We start from the raw sequence: 21,321 nt of genomic DNA on the forward strand, positions 1-21,321 counted from the left end.
CGGATGAACGAAGGTACGAGGCGAAGGCCGGGAAGCGGGCCCCAGCTGCGCAGGCCGTGAACACTCTCAAGCCACCGTCGCTATAAAAATACGGTGTAGGGTGAAGTTTCAGCGAACCGCTCAGCTGAGAAAGAGACCCGTGTTGCACATTGCCAGCGCTGGATGTCTCAGCATAAATGAGACTTGTGAATGACGTTGAGTTGACCGCAGTTGTCGTCAACACAGAATCGCCTTTTTCAGACTTTTGTATAGGATTTGCTCAATGGGACATCTATGCTTTAGGCACTCTTCGTACAGTTATTCAATGACTCTCCATACTTCATACTCATATTCTATTTCAAATGGTGTTGAATTTACGTGGCAAGTTAACTTGCAATTAAGAAAAAAGGAGTGCAGATCTGTCTCTGTATCTTTGTGGAAGTCTTTTTCTGGATTTGTCCCCTTCATTGATGGCCCATGTTTCTGTTTCTTACTCCCATAGCCCTGAACGAACCCACCATTGACTATGGCTTCCAGAGGTTACAGAAGGTCATCCCCAGGCACCCTGGAGACCCTGAGAGATTACCCAAGGTAAATGTCTAAGGCTGGAAGTATCTCGTCAGCCGTCTTTCTTAGTCTGTGTTTTGTGCCGTTACTGATGCCTTATTTGCGAAGTATTAATTTATTGCTGATTGTCTTATTCAGACAGCCAGTTTATGACAGTAATTTGGAGTGAATACTTTGTTGAACAGTACCTCATCAGTAGTGAGGCTTAAACCAACAACCTTCAGATTACATGCCCATGTTTTTCACCACTGCAGTGCCTGCTGTACCCGCTCGTTACCTTTGTTGGCATTCTGGTGACTTTTTGTGAGGTTTTCCAAGGGTGGAACAGCTGGGTGAAAATCTTCATATCTAAAGTATTGTATTTTCAGTGACATGATTATTATATTTTACTCCATTATATTTTTGTTATCTACTGTGCTGGAAGGCATTAGAATCCGGAATGCAAAGTTTGCTTTTTATAAAATAGATTTTGCTGGATTCACAGTGATGGCCTTTGTCCTGCCTCTCTTGGCATCTTCACAAACGATGACGAGATGCCGTGATGCTAATCCGCCGAGGGAGCTCGGCTAATCGGGGCAGACCATCAAAAATGGCACAGAGGAGTGTTGGCACTCTGGTGTCGGTGAGGTACAATTCCTGGCACATTCCTCCAGTAATGAAACACAAACCGCCAGGTTAAGTTTGCGACTTCAAACACGACAACCTGTTTTTGGAGTTACAAGCGAGCAAGACCTGCTGCTGGTGGGACGATGCTGAGGCCACCGCCAGAGCCTTGTCTCCGTCAGGTAGCCGTTACACGATACAACGCAGGTTCTCCCGCTCCGTCTCTCTCACACACATACGCATGCGCATGGTAATACGTGGAACAGGGGTTGCCGCAAAGTCTCCCTGCATTTGCCCTCAGCGCTTTGCCGCCTAGTTAGTATGAAAAGATTATTTTCCCTAAAAAGCGTGGCAGCTAAGTGAGTGAGATTCCTTTGGGCAGGAAACGGCTGTGGAAAGGGATCCAATCAGATGGGGACTGACAGTTTAAAACAGCTGCCAAATTGAGGCCATTTATCAAAATCTGACATCTAAGATCCAGTCACCAAAAAAGCAGTTTATTTCCAAATTGATCCTAATGGTAAACACGCATTGTCTGACCACTTTGATGCGTCCGACGGTGGCAGATTGTGATCAGCTTCATTTTTCCTCTTATTCAAAGGAAAACTCAATAAGAAATTGGATTTTTTCCCCCCTTTTTTCCGGCGTCAGGCTTTACAATATTGACTTAACTGCAGATATAAATAAATAATCTGCAGGCAGTTGTATGGAGCAGGATGCCAGAAGGGGCATTCACTCCATTCGCTGACTGGTGTCGCAGCTGCTGGGGTCCACTCGTGAGGGACATAACCTCTCCAGCCCTCTAATGCTAGCGGCCTTTCCTTTTCCACGAGCCGGCTCCGGATCCCGTAGCGCACGCGGAAGCCATCCGGCTCTTGAGGGAAGGTAGGGGTTCTGCTATTCCGGTCTGGGCAGAAGTGAATCACCTGGCCGGGGACAGGTGGCTGCAGGGATCTGGCTCCTGTACAGGTGTCCCTCGCGGTTGGCGGCCCGCCGGCAGAGGGAGCATTGTGAAACCCAGCTGCGTCCGCTGATGACCTTTTCTAGCCCTCGTCCGCACCACATTTGCTACCTCACTCTCTCCCTTCCTTCCTCCCAATGTCCACATACCTGGTAAATGTGGACATCATTCAAGACCCTCCTGGGATGGAGAAGCTTTTATTGTACCACCTCACTCGGCCGTCCTTTAAAACATCCCCAGTTTCCCTGACTTTTCACTCACTCTTTGTTTGAGCCTAACACAAATTCCTTCTGCCACGGTCGCCCAGGTGACAGTCGAATGCTGTTTTGGACAACACTGCGTTCCCCTTTTTAATAATGAAAAACACAGGTTAATAATCAAAACAGATCACTGCATTTCCAGGGTACTGTAAGATCTCCCCACAAACTAAGCGATGAGGTCTCTGAAAATGATCTCACGCCTGCTCTTGGCAGCACTGCATCCAGGCATGGAGTAAAGTACTGTACTGTAATGCAGTATGATGTGATGTGATATATGTGCAGTGGTTCTCCAGCTGTTGGTAAACATCTCATGAACTAACCAATTACAAGCTGACTCTCTGAGATCCGTGCCATATGGTTGATTTGGATATTTTTGTCCCTATATGAGACAATGAAAATGGATTAATTCCAGTTACAGAGTGGCAAAGGTAACGTGGCACAGTGTCTGTCCAGACTATTTTATTTCTGTTGTTTATGTTCCTGTAGTTTGAGATCCATCTAGAAAATATTGGCTTAATACTAATAACTATGACTTATCTGACATGTTTTTCCAAGACAACTTACAAAATAGAAATTGGCAACTGACAAAGTTTTATCCATTTCTAATTTTTACTGTATTAATTCAGGGAAAGTACCTTTATCAAGGGTATAACAGCAAGAGCTGGGGTTTAGTACTTGGTCCTTCTGTTGGAAGGCGACAACTCTAACCTTTGACATTCTTTCCCACTTCACACATCCTGAGCATCATGAGGTCCCGTCAGAATATTCCTTCATGAATAGTCAGTCCATGACTCAGAAACTCCAATGTGGACAGTTTTTTCTAGGAAAAGTTCAGAAACCACCTTGGTTCCTCACCGTGCCACGCCTGCTCGGCATGAGCCCATCCAGATAATATAAAGATCAGCGGGAGATGCTTCATGTTTCTCTGTGTTCCCCCGTGAGGATGAGAAGGGTATCGGGGAGCATGGTGTCTACAGGGCAGCGGGGGGCTGCAGGTGATTTATCATTGTTAAGGCACCTGTCGCGGAGCTCCCATTCCCAGGTCAGCTGACTCGCCGCTTCGGACTGCCGAGCCCCGGAGCTGTCCTGCTGTAATTGACCCTCTGGAAGATGTGAAAGTGAAGGAAGGGGGAAAAGGACTTACGTGTCATGCTGCACTTTGAATCCTCTTGAGCCCTATACTGCCCCCTTTGGGTAGTCCTCCAAGATTGCCCCAGATGGCACGTAACAAATAGCAACTGTGAGGTCACCCATGAGGACGGAGGAGCTTGACAGAGCCAGCAGAGACAGTGGTACCCAGCGATAGGGGAGTAAACACCTACAGCAGGAGACAATCAGCAGTTATACCTAAGATACTGAAACATGGGGATACTGTGTGATCCAAGGATGCTGAGGATTTGTTTTATTTTAGTGATATTTGCTTTGCTGGAGGGGGGGCGCGGTGGCGCAGTGGGTTGGACCACAGTCCTGCTCTCCGGTGGGTCTGGGGTTCAAGTCCTGCTTGGGGTGCCTTGCGACGGACTGGCGTCCCGTCCTGGGTGTGTCCCCTTCCCCCTCCGGCCTTACACCCTGTGTTGCCGGGTAGGCTCCGGTTCCCCCGCGACCCCGTATGGGACAAGCGGTTCTGAAAATGTGTGTGTGTGTGTGTGCTTTGCTGGAAATATGTTCCACAGGATGACAGCAGAATTGCATGGCGGTGCAGCAGGGAGTGCTGGTGCTTCACAGCTCCTGGGCTGTGTGTTTGGATGCAGGCTCGAACCTCATCTAGTATGTCTGATTTTTGCAGTTTCCCGTCATGTTCATGTGGGATTATTCCAGGTGCTCTTGTTTCCTCTCACAGTCCAAAGATGAGTTTCAGGTAGACTGGTGACTTCAAATTGCTCTTAGACAAACTGTGTGTGTGTGTGTGTGTGTGTGTGTGTGTGTGTGTGTGGCTACCTGGTGAAGGATTGGGCATCTCACCCAGGGTGTTCCTTGGCTAGCCTGGTGCTCTATGCTTTAAGGATACACTCCAGACCCTGGTGACCCTGACTTGAACATGTTTTTATTCATAGTGAGCAAGTGTAAGTGACTGTAGAATATCTGAAGCATTTCTGTGAGCACATACCATGTGAAGTAACCGAAAGTGCGGTTGTTACGTGGTTTTAATTATTCATTTCATTTCATTAGACCTCTGGGTTTTTTAATAAGCTGTTTTATGAAAAAAGACTTTTGAGAGATAAATGATGCTGTAGCTGTGTACTGTAGACCTGTAATTCAACTTTGCAAAGAACTGGAATTAATCCCTCATTTTCTATGCCAGCTTTGTTCCCATAACATTTTTTTAAATGTATGCTGGACTCCAGAGGAGGGAAAAAGTGCAGAAAAAGAAAACAACTGGCAAAAGAGAGAGAGGGAGAGAGAGAAAGAGAGAGAGAGAGAGAGAGAGAAAACTGACTTAAAAGCCTCTGGTGATATGGAATACATAGATTTATTTTTATTATTTTTTTTTTCTGCCAGTATGTGCTTCGCTCTGCCGACAATACTCTGAGCTCAGCAGCAGTGATTCTGTTGACTGTAGGCATCAATATTTTATCACGCGATGCCCGAAGAACACACTGTCTCGCGGCAGGTAGGGGTTTGTGGCTTTGCTGAATCTCCGAGAAGCTCCTTCTGAAAACACGCATCGCAATACATTAAACTGATACAGGTGCTTGTTTAGGCCACAGATAAGAGCATTGGCTTGGCTTTGGGGAAAGAATTATGTGTCCCGAAGGTGCTCCCTTGTCTATTTTTAATCTTAGCTGAGCAGCCAAGTCTGTAGCCCACACCTTTTTTTTTTTTTTTTAAATAAATGTAATCTTCAGAATCAAATTTTTGTTTTCCCGTCACTTTAAAAGGTGAACAGAGTTTGTGTATCTACATACTGTATATATATATATATATATATATATATATATATATATATAGTTTTGGTTGCGCTGAGGATTCCTGAGCTTTTGACTGTGGACCCCCCCTTGTTTTCCTGTTCTTCATTCAGAAGCACAGTGGAAAACACACTTGTCCTTCCCGCACCCCCAGTGGCTGGCGGTCGGAGGCTTCGAAGGTTCAAACTGTAATTTTAACAGATTCTTGTACAAACAGATGTGGAGAATCATGGTTTGGCCCCCCTTGCCACCCCCAGGACCTCCCATGAGCCCCCGCTCAGGAAATCCAGAAGGAAGCAGGGTCCAAACCCCACCTCCTGTGTGGAGGTGTGAGGCTGTGATAAAAGATCATGATGATAACTAGGAGTCAGTGTATTATGGTATCGATCGGTCAGGTCTTTCGCCGCTGTTGAAGCACCAGCGCTCTGATTGCCGGCACTTACTCTGACAGGAATCCGATGCCACCGTCTCCCAGCATGCTGCGGTACAACGGGAGGCCAACGCCCCCCATCTGCCTAATAGAGGATGCAAGGCCACCCCCAGCTCCCACCGTGAACTCTAATAAACCCGTGTGTAATCTGGAAAAGACAGAACATAAAAAAATATATAGGACATATAGAAAATATGCAGAATATGTATATATGTAACGATGTATAGAAAGGCACATGAGCGCTGACAAATACTGAAACACACAAACTAATACACACACAGGAAGCCGAAGCGGCGTCACTACTCCAAAGGCCACTGCGTCCATCACTGTCGACTGGAAATAGAATAAAAGGCTGAAGTTCACACTAACACAAACATACCATCGGTGTGAGGAGGCTGGGGGACAGTCAGGGGTGGAGGTGTGTGTGTGTGTGTGTGTGTGTGTGTGTGTGTGTGTGTGTGTGTGTGTGTGTCAGTGTGTGGGGGTGACTGCTGCCAGAGAGCCTCGGGCGGGTGGTGCAGCAGCCAAGCGTTAGAGACATTAACTAACTTCTGTTTTATAATGGAGATTAATGAAGTCCGCGCCAGCCAGTTGGGATCAGGTCGGTGGGTGGGGTGTGTGTTGGGGGTGCAGTGTTGCAGCAAACGTGCTCCGCGGCTCTGCAGCGGCACACCGGTGGTGCCAGGCCATGACAGATTGCCTGCTCTTCGTGGATGGCAGAGCGCTCAATAATGGGACGGGCCGGCTGGGGCTGCTGTGTGTGTGTGTGTGTGTGTGTGTGTGTGTGTGTGTGTGTGTGTGTGTGTGTGTGTGTGTGTGTGTGGAGGGGGGGCTACCTGGGATAGGGGTGGAGTGCAGCAGGGGACAGTACAAGGGCACCAGGGCATGCCCTAGCTCTGTAGCAGGAGACTGACAAACACAGAGGTGTGGCAAGAGGTCTGGCATCACATGGGACATGGCATGGGAAATGTCTTACACGGTTACCACGGTTACAAACGGTCTTATTCCGGGCATCAGATTACATTAGAGATTATTAAATGCAAATATGGTTCTGATCACTTTGCGTTTCATTGCAAGTGCAACCAAAAACAGGGCTTAAGCCAAGTTATGTTTATAAAATTACACATTCACACATTCACATTGTCTGAACCGCTAGTCCCATACGGGGTCGCGGGGAGCCGGAGCCTAAGTCGGCAACACAGGGCGTAAGGCTGGAGGGGGACAGGACGCACCCAGGACGGGATGCACCCAGATGCACCCAGGACGGGACGCCAGTCCATCACAAGGCACCCCAAGCGGGACTCGAACCCCAGACCCACTAGAGAGCAGGACCCGGTCCAACCCACTGCACCACTGCGCCCCCCCCAGTCTATTCATGTATGGCAATTATTTATAGATCCTTTACACTGTCCTGACAGAACATCATCATAAGCCAAGCACCACCATAAGCCTTTGTACAGGACCACGTTATACGAGGGCCGAGTGTATAAAATTCTTTATAAGATTTCAATCAATTAATTAATTAATTAATGTACAATTAAGTAATTCATTTACAATAAATTTACCAGTCGTAACTAAATTGTCCTTAACAAAAAGAGTAGTTTCTTATTAAGTGTTTAGTCCAGTGTTTTTCAGTGCTGTCTGAAAAGATGGAACAAGATACCTTCAGGCCACAGTCAGGTGTGTGACGCTCTTTACTTCTGGATCAGGTGAGGAGTTTTGACACAGACAGAAGGGCTGTTCATTAGTCAGTCCAACAGTTAGTCCATCAGCCAGTCCATCCATTACTGAGTCCAACAGCAAGTCCAGCCATCAGTTATTCCATCAGTTGGTCTAATGGCCTGTCTGTCATTCTGTCAGTCAGCCCAACAGCTTATGTGAAAGTGCTTCGATGCTCGATCCACGTCAGGCAAACGGTTTCTTCATGGGTAGGGAAGAAGTAAGTGGCAGGGAAGGCCATGCTCGATGTTCAGGTCTGAAGTCCACATCTGAGTAGCAGAGGCAGCCTAGCCCCACAGTAGCGTGTGAGGTGCGGGGCGGTTCTTCTCAGAGGTCTTGGAGGCTGGCGGGTTGCAGGGCTCCACAAAGTCAGAGGCATCCTGTTCTACACTTTGATTTCTGTTCGATACAACAATGACAGGGTAGCGTTCCTCCGGAGAGGCCCCTCCTCCAGCTTTCCCTTCCTCCATCACTTTCTCTCTGCGTCTGCATCTCCTTCACGCTCTCCACACCCTCCGCATCCTCCCCTCTCCTCTCTCTCCCATCGGCCTCCCTGGGCCCCGTCTCCCTCTCCCTTGCTTCCTTCAGCTCGTTTCTTCGCACCCTCCCAGCTGGCGCTCCTCCCTCCTCCGAGTCGCTCCCGACAGCCCCCATCCGCACTGCAATACCCCAGAGACCTCCAGCAGAGGCTCCCACAACACCAGCTCTCGCAGGGCGGTCCACGTGGGCACCAACCCCCTCATAAATAACACCAGGAGTGGAGCCCACCCCGGTCTCTCCATCGACCCTCTCATTACAAACCATAGCCTCACTTGTTGCCGCCCTACGTCCCCGATTCTGCCCCGTAACTCCGGCGTCCTGCCCCAGCAGCTCAGTTGCGAGGGCATTATTTATTTGTTGGGATTGTTATTGTTATTAAGAGAGAGTGCTGCGGTGACCCCCGAGGGCCGGGTGGTTCAGATTGGACGCTTCCTCCTCCGCGTGGTGAGAAAACAGCCCAGGGCGATTAAGCGGCTGAGCCGGGGGGGAGGAGTAGGGGCTGAATTAGGCAGGGGAAATCCAATAAGCAGATGCGATGTGCCTGTAATAAGCCGCCGTCTGAGGCTCCCTGGATCGGAGGCACCGAAGGCGGTCCGAGCGAGAGAGCGTTAATGCGCTCCCCCGTCTCCGTGCCGCGCTCCGACTCCTGCAGCCATTTTGCACAGCATTTTTGACGGTGCTGCCTTCCAGCGGGGTCCAAACGGATCTCAGCATGTGGCTGCGCATCCACCGAGCAACATCCGCGGCAGAGGATTTTCCTTTAGTATAAATTCAGACACGACAAAGCAGGGGTCATGTTCAAACGCAAACCAAAGTGGTTTTTTCAATACAGCATGACAGTACAGTAGACAATATTAGTGTTCTTGGCTCTAAGCTCTTCGTAATGGGATGTTATTAAGACTTCGCTGCCTTTGCAAAATCTTCAAAAATTCAATGGAAATCTCGTACTTTGAAGAAAGCATGAATAGGGGTCAGGTGTGTGACAGCACAAAATCCAAAACCTGATCAATGACCCCCCAAAAAAACACGTTTGCCAAGTAGCATTATCTGCCTCCCGTTGTGAGAAGAGGCTTTGGGAAGGAGGGCCGCTGAGCGGATGAGCATGTGTGGATCTCTGCAAACTCACTTTGCAGCTCCTTGCGACGACAGGGATGCGATTTCGCGCCGCTCAGGTGCGAGGGAGCGAACGGAGCGGCAGCCGCAGTTTCCTGTTTTTCTCACATGCGGCCCTGGCGTGTTTACACTGCTTCCGTGCAGACGCACCTTCTCATGATCCAGTCTTCCCCCCAGTAAGAGATGAGAAGAAACTGGAGTTTGTTTTTCATATACGTTCAGAGAGGAGAAAGGGTTTCGAAGAAGGTTGTGTAGTGGTTAAAGCTGCCACCTCATGCTCAAAGGAGTCAGGTTGGAATTCCACCTCCTGCTGCAGTACCCTTGGTCAAGGCACTGACTCTGAAATGATATAGTAAAAAATTACCCAGTGCATAAATGTACGGATGATTGTAAGTCACTCTGGAGAGTAAGTGTGAAGGAAGTGTGATACTGTTGACCAGCAAAAACTTTTGGCCTCTATAAATCACGTTGATGTTCAGAAAAGGAACTAAGAGAAGTCGGGACCCTCTTGGTTAAAGCCCTGGACTCGTGACCAAAAGGTCTCTTGCTCAGATTTAGTTATTTATTAATTCAGCTGACACTTTTCCCCAAAACAGCTTACAGTGTTACGATGTCTTCAGTCATTTATCCATTTACACAGCAGGGTAAATTTTACTTAGTGTACTTCAGGGTAAATAACTTGATCAAGTCAAATGCAGGCATTTTAAGTGCAGGGCAGCAGCTCTAACCATGATGCTTTCACCCCACCGGAATCTGAACTGTGGTCAGGTTGTTGGTCCTCTGAATGTGCTACTTCCTTATAGAATGCTTCAGTAAAATTAACTTGATGCTTTCAAACTGAGCTGTTGTGGAGACCGTGGTCATGTGACCGTCTGTGTCGGCACCGGGGTCTGACGGTGGACTCTACATGCTTTTCTACAGGAGGTGCTGTTGAAGAGGGCAGCTGACCTGGTGGAAGCCCTGTACGGGATGCCCCACAACAACCAGGTGGGTCCGCCGTCGATAAGGTTATTTAAAGCAATCATGGTGGACACAATTCGACTCTAGATGCCCAGCAAAACAGCAAGGTCTAAATCTGAAGAGGGTCCATGTGGTGTTCTTAGAGGTGTTTGGCTTTTTTACCGAAAAAGCACCCTCATGTCACCTTTTCATCATGAGATGAAGTGGGTCTACTGCTAATGTCTACTATGTCTGTGTGTGCGAACCCCCCCGGCTACTCATTCCCATCGTGCTGGTTCCTTGCCGCCACCACCTTTTCAGGAGATCATCCTGAAGCGAGCAGCTGACCTGACAGAGGCTCTCTACAGCGTCCCTCGCAGCCACAACCAGCTGCCCTCCCTTACCGGCTCGGCCGCCCACTCTGGCATGATGGGGGTGAACTCTTTTGGTGGCCAGCTGGCTGTGAACATCTCTGAGGCCTCCCAGGGTGACCAGGGTAAGCCCCCCTCTGAGACAGAACCCAGATTCTCTCCTCTCCTCTGCTGTCCTCCCCTGCTCTCGGCTGCAAGTAGAAAAATACCTTGTAAAGATCAGAGAGACATGACCATACTTCAGAACTGCTACCTATGGACCTCTAACTCCTATTAACTGAGGCTGCAAGTGCTGTGGTGGTTAGAACCCCCTCATTTGTACTTGAGGGTCAGGTCAGGTCAACAGGTCAATTCCCACCTTTATGTAGTACTCTTAGTTAAGGTAAGTTTACCCACCCTGTAGTGCTTCAGTAAAACAATCCAGCTGTTTAAATGGGTAAATTATTATAAATATCTTAACAATCCAAGTCATTGTGGATGAAAGTGTCAGCTAAATGAATAAATGCAAATTCATATTTAAAGCTACTTTCAAGTATCGTTTCGCCCACACGACACAGCAACGGGATGGGAGATGTATTTCTCATATTTTACGTAAGGAAACTCCAATAGGACCTCGCAATGAACACTCTGATATTGTTTTCCCATGTAGATTAGCGCTGGCTGAGTTAAACTGCTGAGGATGCCTAAGCCTACTTCGAGAGACATGGAATATTAATATTTTTCTTGCGTTACTGAGGTTTCCAACAGTGGCTTGTCGACGTCTGAAGGCGCGATGGGGTGGTTGTGTTTGGATAGGAACTAAAGGACAATAACCAGAGGTCTACAGGTGGGAGGTGGTGTAACGTTTCACTGCGTGTGTGTTTCTCTGCGTCCAAAAGCGAGATTTATTAAGCAGCCCTGAGGGTGAGATGTTTTGAGAGACGGTAATGAACAGAGAGATGAGGGAAACTCTTGGTGGAATCTGTCCTTACTCGTTTGTGGCGTTGAGCGTTCGCTGTAGCGGCGACCGGGTTTCAAACCGGCGGGTAGTCAGGCGCCCATGACAGCCGCAGGGTCCCCCGCAGACTTGGGGGGGGCCTTTGCTCACGCTCTTCCACCGCCGCCCGCTCGTGATGCCTCTCTGATCATGCGTGTCTGCTGTCAGCCGTGCCACTTTCAACTGCCACTCAGGCGGGCCGCTCGCTGCGAGAGGGCCATCCTTCAGCGCGGCAGCTGCCGGAGCACGCGGGCCGCGCCTGGGGGGGCGGGGGATCTAAACGCTTCGGCAAAGACACCAGCTCCCTGTCACTCCGCATAAAGAGCAGGCGAGGGGCGGGCGGCCGGTAACAAGCTCCGAAAAGGCGCTCTGACGCAACTTAAATAAAACATGTCGCAGATGTCGCGCGTGCTGAGCGAGCGCAGCGCCCGCCGAGGCCGCTTTCCTTCCGAACGCTGCCGCCTTCCCGAGAGCGGTCTCCGAGCATCGCGTCGCTAAGAACACTTTTATTAAAATTACTGTTGCTCTGCACAGTGTTTTGGAACACAGTTTTCCCCAACGTGGACTTTCCAGGCACCTCTGAGCACAGCTCATGAAACCGGGAGGCCAGGAACAGCTGCGAAAGTTCTGCAGACTGCGCCGGGCTTCAGCTAATGGCGTTGTTTTCCAGAACGTTCTTCCCCCTCACACCCACAGGCCCTGTGTTCCCTCCTAGCTCAGGACATAAACCTACCATTATCAGTCACCCTTGACCAAGGCATCAGGTAAATACACTTTAGAGCTGTTATAAGGTGACACAGTAAAACATTGTTGTCAATGCATTTAGTTATAAAGTGGTGAGAGCAACAGAATGTGGACCCAGTTAGAATGTGCTGAAATATGTTGGACGTCAATGTCCACATCATAACAGGTTTACAGGGTAACGGGTGATGATGATAATAATAATAATAATAATAATAATAATAATAATGAATGCTTGGAAAATTTGGGGAAAATCAGAAGTCATAATCTGTATTCAATGAGGACTGAGCCACAGCAGCCAGTTCTTTCTTTTATATATATGTATATACACACATATATAGATGTATATATTTATACACTCACACACACACACACACACCTAGGGTCTCAGTGGTCCAGGGCCTTTCCAGAAATGTCTGGATGTCAATTTGTGCTGGTTTGTGCTGTGGGCTTTATGTTATGCTAGTGGTACGAACAGCGTGCTCAGGTGGGGGTGTAACTGAAGGCGTTCTGTACAGGACTCGGTAATGAATCAGCTCATAAAACCGGGAGTTCAGAAACACTTGTGAAAGAGCGCCGGCCTGCTCTTGACGCCGCTCGCTTGCAGCTGATGGGGTTTTATTCCAGAACTTCCCCCCTCACACCTAGAGGCCCCCGCACACCCTCCTCTCCCTGTCCGGCCTGCTTTTTACATTAACGGCTCGGGAAAGAACACCTTGGGGAATCTATGAGATCATGGGAAAAAATGGCTACGGCGATCATTAAAGCGCTTAATTGTGCGTTGCACAGCCTTATTCAGAACAAACGTAAAGTTAAGAACATACACGCTGTTTTTTTCTTAACTTTTTAAACAGATAGATATTATAAAATACACACTGAAACAACCCCTAATATTTTCCTTCTTCTACATATTCTAATTGAGGAAAGAAGGAATGAAATTCTGTTGCATTCCTTCTTGTTCCTGTCCTTTGGATGTGGGTTTTCAGTAATTTCTGCTTTTATCCTGGCTGTAGGAGGTTTTATTTTTTTTTTTCGCAATTTTTAACACTGGCCTTAGTCCTTCATGGAAGGCTTGACATGTGCAGTGAACTGTACACCATTGCTCTGAGTTTTTATTGGACAAGAGAAACATCAGAGAGATGACTCGTGTCCCACATGTCCTTATGTCCTGCTTGTATCAATGGAAGAAATGTGACATCAGTACTCTTAGGTAATGTATCATCATAAAAGTGTGACAACAGCTATGGAATACCAGCTCCAGAAATGCTCAGGATGGTGGTACAGCTCTCATAGAGGTTCCACAGCTGGACTAAGAGGAATACAGTATAAGCAGTTTCTTTTTTTCTCATTCAAACATGACAACATGCAGATTTGTGGTTTTATTGTTGATAAATTTGTTAAACCTTCTTCCTCTGCATTTAACTCCTTTGGATCCTGTTGCATGTACTTACTTTACATTTATTCATCAGCTGACACTTTTCTCCAACGCGACTTAGTGTAAAGATACTTACAATTTTTTATCCCTTTGTACAGCTTGGTCATTTTTACTGTATCAATCACGGTAAGTACCTCAATCAACGGTACTCCAGGAGGTGGGATTGGAACCTGCTGATGCTATACTTTACCCATTCCCCCTTCGCCTGCAGGTTACTCCCGGAACTCCAATAGTGTCTCTCCCCGTGGATACGCGCCCAGCTCCACACCCCAGCAGTCCAACTACAACACCATCACCTCCACCATGAACGGCTACGGGGCAGCGGGCATGACCAACCTGGGGGTGCCCGGGTCCCCGAGCTTCCTCAACGGCTCCGCTGCCAGCTCCCCCTACGCAAGTATGTTTGTTCACCGGATGCGGAGTGGCTGACTTTTTGTAGCGGTGTGTGTCGAGGTGCTGTCCAGATCTCAAGGCTCATGACAACCCTGGGTTCCTGGGTTAGTTTCACTGACTTTACATATTCTGGAAGTCAGATTCAACCAAAGTACTGGACCAGGAATGCTGGTGTCATTCATGCATCCATCCATTGTCAGGAACCGCTTGCCCAGTGCAGCCTCCTTTACTGAAAGTCACACCTTGTGCTCCACAGATGGACTTACCATCCAACTGGAGAAAAAGTGCACGTCTTTGGTCTGCCCAATAAATAAAAACTAATTTTGCATTATCGTTAGCAGTTTTTTGTGCTCATCCAAAACAACTGGAATATCTTAACTGTTTTTATGGCAGGTTATTTCATTGGAGTAAAGCTGGGTAAGTGCCTTATTCAATTGTGAACATACCCAGCAGTGAGTGGCAGGGTGTGTCAAATGTATAGCTTTCAATTTTAGCCCCTGTTCTAAAGGTATGAAAAATTGGCTAGGTAACAAACATAAAAGAGATAGCAAGGTATTATGTAAAGATAGTAAATGAATACATTTGTCTCTATCAGTTTTTTGCATTTTCTCACTAGGAGGGAAACCCCTTGTGAGCTATGAATAGTGCTCATCTGCTGTGCTCATTCTTATTCATTGCTGTAGTCGTCATCACAGCTTGCACACGTGAGGCAACCGGTATAGTGATCTTGACCGTTACACATTGTTCAAATTACGCAACTGGGGGGCTCTCTACTGTGTGTCGATGGGCTCTTCATCTGACTAACTATATGACACGGCTTAAGGTTATTCATGTGTAAAAAACACCAGAGATTATGAGATACTCGGGGAACACACACACACACACACACACACACACACACACACACACACACACACACACGCACACCACCAGCACAAAGATGCAAGTGTGTGCTAACTTCCCTAACCATGCCTTGACAAGTCCCCGAGAATGAATGGACGTGGTTTACTCTGGATCTGGGTAGAAATGTTCGCAAAAAAGATTTGTTTTGATTTATGCAAAGTTATGGATCAACTTTATACATCCCCCACCATGTCACGGGACGTTTCCCAGCCACCCATCCCCATGCCCCCAGCTGGCAGTGCCTGTGTCTTTATGTCTTCATGTCTGTGTGTCTGGTCATTCCTTCCTGCCGCCCCCCTGAGGGCATGGGAGGTAGGGGGCCGGGGCAGTCGTGGTCTTCCTTCATTCTGTCCTCCTTGCACTAACTCCTACTCTTCCTCCTCCACTGCCCCCTGCTGGCCTTTTCTCACTCTCTTCCTGTCCATATGATCTCTGCAGTCAAACAGAAGAGCGCCTTCGCCCCTGTTGTGCGGCCACAGACCTCCCCGCCCCCCACCTGCACCAGCACCAATGGGAGCAGCCTACAGGGTGAGAACCCCGCCCCTTGCCTGCCTCTCAGCCCCGCCCACCTCTGACAATGGACTGACAAAGACAATTAACCCGCCACTTATAACCGGTGATATATTTTGAAAGGGTGAATCAGTCCACTTCCTTTTTGGAAACTGAACGTTAGAAAGTCCCCAGCAATTAAAAGAAACAGTTTGTGGTCATAGTTGATCCATAACTTGCAGCCTTTGTTGGTTTTTTTTGCATGAATCATTTGACGACACTTTTGTTGACCACATCTCATTGTTTCCATCACACTCACTGCTGTAGGTTAACTGTTTGTGACGCCATCATATTTCTCTTTATAAGAAATATGAATAGCTGTGTTTTCTTCTTTCTCATACATTCTCCATCACTGTGCCACTGCTGTTCTGTGATTCCATGCTGTCTAGGCATAGGAAGCCCTTTTGATTCTTATCTTCTGTTACTATGCCGTAAGTGTGGTTGAGTGCTCCAAACCCTGTCTCCTCCACAGCTTTACAGGTGTTGACACTTGGCCCCTTGTTTTAGGGCAGGGAAAAGTGGAAATCTGCAGTCTCGCCTTTACTGAGGAAATTAGACACTTATTGGAGCTGTCATGTTTCAGCTGTAGGTTTTAAATGTGATTTGCCAACCTATAAGTACACGCCTGTGTTTTTAATATAAAACCCCAAAGCAATTTTATATCATGACAAAATGCAAAAAACACTGAGTTATGAAAGGCCAGAAAGTTGTTAAATGAGTAAACCATTTAACTTTCTTATTTAACATGTGCTTTATCAGAGTGCGTAGGTAATATATGCTGTGATTTATTTTAAGTTTTTGTTATTATGGAAAAAGGAAAACCCAACCAGGATTTTTTTAAGTGCAAAGTGCTAACCATACTGGTTAGTATAAATTCCACCAAAACCACAGCTGGTCTTCATCCAGGAGAAAGAGCAGGGATCTTCAGGCACATGGACCTCCTGTGGAAATATCTAGTTTATGCCATGTTTTCTTAAAACATTGAATTAAAGGATCCCTATTGTTTTCAAATTTTAAAAGACCAGTTGTGGTGCTGATGAATATTGGATTGATTATCTCAGGAAACTTTCGTCTCTTTCTCACTTAATTTCGACAGTCATAAAACAGTCATGTACTTAACTCTGAAGCTCATGTTCTGTGTTGATCTCATACATTGATCTGTCATGATGCCTTTTTGTATGAACAAAAAGAGTGAGCTCACGATTGACCTTCTTGACGTTTCATTCCAGAATAAGTTGTGCAACTTTTGAAATAATTTTTCGACTCCCACCCTAAATCTAGAACTGCTTTAAATTGAATTAAAAATGAATGTAAATATTGTCAACCCATATTTGTCAGAGCTGCTGCACTGTAGGTTATTTTATATAATGCTTATTGTCAGAAGTGCATACCTTCCTTTTAAGAATGATATTATGTTCTAATGTCTTTCAGCTATGGCCGGTCTCATAGTCCCACCTATGTGAAAAGGGGTATCCATGTAGATGTTTCTCCACACACCCCGCATCAGATTCACCTGCCCTCCAAGTCTTTCAGACAACATACCCCAAGGCCCAGCAGAAGACCGTCTGTAGGGAAGACCCTGAGGCACACAGTGACCAGCCTTGACTGCCCTGTACGCACTATACCCTGGGCCTCCTGTGGATCTTAATTAGTGCTGTCGAAACGTTGGTGGCCTGACCCATTGTCCATATCTATATTCAGATGTAATTCTACATCAGTTATGAGAAATTTCCTTAGAAACTGAACAAGTAGGATAAGATAGCAACAAAAAAAGAAAAAAAAAAGCACTGTGGGTATTTGTGAATATATTACAATTCCTCTTCCATGTTAAAGTCTCCTCAAGAAGTCCTTCAATGTAAAATAATCTCTTCCCCATGAAACAGGCTTGGTGAAATATTTGAGATTGTTGAAGTGCTAAATATAACATATATAGTCATATTGCGTTCTGTAGCTTATCCCATTTTTTACTGGACAATGTCTCAGGCTAGTGAGGTTTATTTACTGAACTGAATGTTATTTTGGATGATGGCTCCTCTACATTTTGCCCTTCATACTGGCTATTTCTGTCACTGTGAGTACTTTTAGTAGTCCAGGAAGGTCTGCATCTTGTTGCTGAAACATCGTTGACGTGTTCCAGAGAGCTGGCGTGTTTCCCTCTTGGTTTCTGCTGGTTCCCATACGCTAAGAGAGCACAGGTCCATTTGCTGGGACAGCATCAATTTCCCTCATCTTTTCCCTTTACGGGTCATTTGAATGGTATGTCACAGTTTGATAAGGTGCAGTGGGCACCGTCGTGTGCAGTGGTGTTGCCTCTTCCTCCATTGTAGTACAGGAGGAATTAACCAGCAAACAGAGAAACACCGTTGTTTTCTTCAGTACGTTCAGAAGACCAGGTGGAGTGTTTGTAGGCTCTTGGTGGTGCAGGAGCGGAAATCGGTCCGTGTGGCACGCATTTAGATTTTCACAGCCTGTTGTTGAACTTGCACAGGTTTCAGCTCCAGTTGTCCAAACTGAAGGATGCTAGGGCAGCCCCAAGCTTTTGGGACCAACAGATTAAGCAGGTGATACATTTTTTTTCAAACAAAACATTATCAGTAGTATACAGTAATTCCACATTTGTGCATCTGTAGATTAAAAAGCAGGAGTGCTTGCTACGACTCAAATCAACTTTAGGTACCGGAATTATTGTTCAACTTCTTATTGTGCTTTTTTGTATGTATTTATAAGGTATGTTTTGGAATTTCTTTGGTGACTTAGGCCTGAATAATAGTGCAAAATATATATGTAAACACATTTGATGTCTTAAAACCTTTTAGATATTGTTAAAAAAGTGAGAAAAAAAAGAACACATAAATGAAACAATGCTTTTGTAAAAATGAACAAAAAAGTCTTAGACATGATCTGATCATCCTGTTTTTTAAGCAGGAATTAAGCTCCATTACTTTTGTATAAAAATGCTTTGCAATACTATATTTAACTTTTTTGTACACAGTCATTCCACCCAGCACCCCTGCCCCGTTTTTTCCTTTTTCTTGTCCTCTGTGTATTATTGTGAAAGATGTATACTCATAGCTATTTCTCAATGCACTATTTTAGTTTGAACACCTGCAAGAGCAAAGCATTTTAGCAAGCAAAAAGAAAGAAAAAAAAAAACAAAAAATAAAGAAGTGTAGTACAAATATGCGCTGATATGTTTTCTACCCTTTTGGAACACTTTTTTTTCTGTCATTTTAATTAAAAAGGGAGACTCAACTTTTATCATGGAAATTTCTATATTTCTAAACTTAGTACATTAAAGTTCTTTATTCTTACATGGCTCTATGGCTCTTACATACTATCCGTATTCATTAATCAAATGGTGGTGTTTGGTGAACTTTTTACTTTAACTGTAATCTGTGATGAAACTTTATACATTGTGTTTGGTGTATATAAATGTAATGAACATGCTTGTATTGATCATAACCAATGAGCTGACTATTGGTTCAAAACCAGTCCCGAATCCAAATCCTTCTTGGAGGGAATTCTGGGAGAGCCGGGCAAAAGTTGAGTATCCCTTCAAGCCAGCAAATCCTTTCCATTGGTGTAGTTATTGTTGTTGTTGTTGTTGTCGTTGCACACAATTCTGTATCATTTACTTATGCAATTTGTATTACTGTAATGCAAGCAACTGTCACTCCACATTATTTCTGTGGAATAGTTGTAAAATAAAATAAAATAACAATATATACATATATATAAATTGATGCCTTACAATATATTATGTTCCCATATATTGTATTCCCTCTGTTTTGCAACTTTCAAGAAATTCAGAATCAATAAGTAAGAAAAGTTTTTCCATACCTTTCATATGTGTACCTACAACAAACTAACAAACGTAAAACAGCAAGTCATATCTTTGTAGGAGCAGCAGCGATTAGAAGGGATCAGTAATGTATCATTTCAGAAGGATATTACTCTCTCAAGTCTCTTTGCACATTACATATTGTATACATTGTGCACATGTTTGTGTGTGTGCCAGGCAGGATTGTAATTATATTGTTTTTTTAAGGTCTTGATGTTGCGCGACTGGTTGTTATGTGAATTAATTCCCTAAGTGTAAATTACCTCTGTGTTCCCTCTTAATGAGAGCAGCAACCATCCATTTTAACCTTACGGGGCGACTGTGTGAACAATATAGGGCAAAGTTTTCGTTCATGAGCAAGTACAAAACAAAAGGTGTAAATCCATTTTATGTTGCCACAAAAAATAATCTTACGTAATAGGATGAAGTGTGCAGGATCAAGTGGACAGATTTCAATGAAAAACTCACAAAAATTACAAAATCTGCATATTATTTTAAAAAATTATTTGTTGCACCAATTCCTTTTATCACTCAATTTTATTGAAAAAGGAATAAAATGAAAAATTAATCCACTGTCATCCACCAAAAAATAAAAACGTACAAATTGCTTACAAATGCTTTTTGTATAGGGGTGTCTAGGTGGGGGTGTATTTTTACAATTTAAAATGTACAATAAATTGTTTGATAGCTGCAGGTTTGTACAGTGAATAGCAATTATCAGAAAGGTCAAAAGTCAGTTTTGTTCCTACATTGTGCATTTATTCAATGTTATACTTAAATGGGGGGGGGGGGGGGGTTGGGTGTGGGGAGGGTCAGAATTACATAACATTACAGTACCGTCCTGTAAAGATCTCACTGTTTTTTGTACATGCTCACACAATGACAAATCTGTCTTTCAGAGTACAGAAAAGAAAAAGAAAACAAAAAAAAAAAAAATCTGATTTTTTTAAATATGAGAGGTAATGAAAACCTCTTTGTTGTACTTCCTTTTTTGTAGTGTACTCTTAAACTTCCCACAAAGACAGCTGTGTTCAATATCATGGCTCTCTAAACCCATTTACAATGAAAACATTTTTCCAAGTAAAATCTTGGCTGACTTTTCCCTCTGCCGTTCATGTGAGCCTCTGGTACCCGTTCCTTCAGCTTACTGGCTTTTAAAATTGCTTGGGAAGGATAATTCTTTTTTTTCTCCACAGTTGTAAAAAGTTAGTCGACTCTGTCACAGGCCTCATCTAAACGTTTTTGAAAGTAAAGATTGTGACTGTCGATGTTCGATCACAATGGAAGCAGGAAACGGAGGGGGGCCGCATTGTTAGAAAGTATGAAAAATATTCTATGATCAAATTATATAAAAGCACAATATTTAAAAACACTTCTTTGGAAAAAAAGCAGTTTTTGAGAAAAAGAAACAATGCATTCTACCTTTCTTTTTCGGTTTATGAACATGCTGTAAATAGATGCATGCTTTTCTGTGATTCAGTGCTTTTGTACAGGAACAGACTAATAAAGATAACATTTGGCTTGATGTTTCTGTCATTACCATTTTTTTTTTTGAGATTCTTTCCACTCACTGCTTTCATGAAATCAAAAAAAGACTTTAAAAATAAAAGAAATTTTAGTATGGGAAAAAATGTGCACTTCAAGCAGTATTGTGCAATAATTTTGGTTGGATTGCACTGACACCATATCATCCAGAATCGAGAAAAAAAAAAATTCTGTGATACTTACAAATGTTATATAATCGCTGAATATTTCTATTTATTTTTCTTAACTTTGGAAAACTGTCAGCTTTTTTATATACATTTTTTATGTTTTAGACAAAATATACACATTTTTATTTGCCTTCATTTGGCATTTCAAAAGATTCACAAAAATATCCAGCCTTTTAAGACCCCGTCAGTTCTAAAAAGTTTTCCTGCAGAAGTTTTTCCTTTTGTGGAAATCAATATGACTATATTATGGGGAATGAAGCATTTCACATTATTGTCCACAGTCTGCTGCGCTTTCAGTCCAGAATCAGGTTTTATGTTGCCAACAAAATGAACTGGATTCAGTGCATATTGAAGGTGTCATACTGGTAGTGACAAGGACTTAT

General features: G+C 44.8%; 1 protein-coding gene across 4 annotated transcripts in view; it reads left to right on the plus strand.

The window, feature by feature from the left end:
* Positions 1 to 19,950, plus strand: part of LOC108930915 (transcription factor COE3) — a 99,078-nt gene extending 79,128 nt beyond the window's left edge. For all 4 annotated transcript variants that reach the window (XM_029252292.1, XM_018746402.2, XM_018746403.2 and 1 more), the window contains 6 exons: positions 482 to 570; positions 10,000 to 10,065; positions 10,339 to 10,513; positions 13,752 to 13,937; positions 15,275 to 15,364; positions 16,817 to 19,950. In XM_029252292.1, the coding sequence (XP_029108125.1) occupies positions 482 to 570; positions 10,000 to 10,065; positions 10,339 to 10,513; positions 13,752 to 13,937; positions 15,275 to 15,364; positions 16,817 to 16,848 (638 nt within the window). In that variant the 3' untranslated portion in view covers positions 16,849 to 19,950. The remainder of the gene's footprint in view (positions 1 to 481; positions 571 to 9,999; positions 10,066 to 10,338; positions 10,514 to 13,751; positions 13,938 to 15,274; positions 15,365 to 16,816) is intronic.
* The last annotated feature ends 1,371 nt before the right edge of the window (positions 19,951 to 21,321 follow it).

This window comes from Scleropages formosus, chromosome 5 (genome assembly GCF_900964775.1).
Source record: "Scleropages formosus chromosome 5, fSclFor1.1, whole genome shotgun sequence".
Lineage (NCBI taxonomy): Eukaryota > Metazoa > Chordata > Actinopteri > Osteoglossiformes > Osteoglossidae > Scleropages > Scleropages formosus.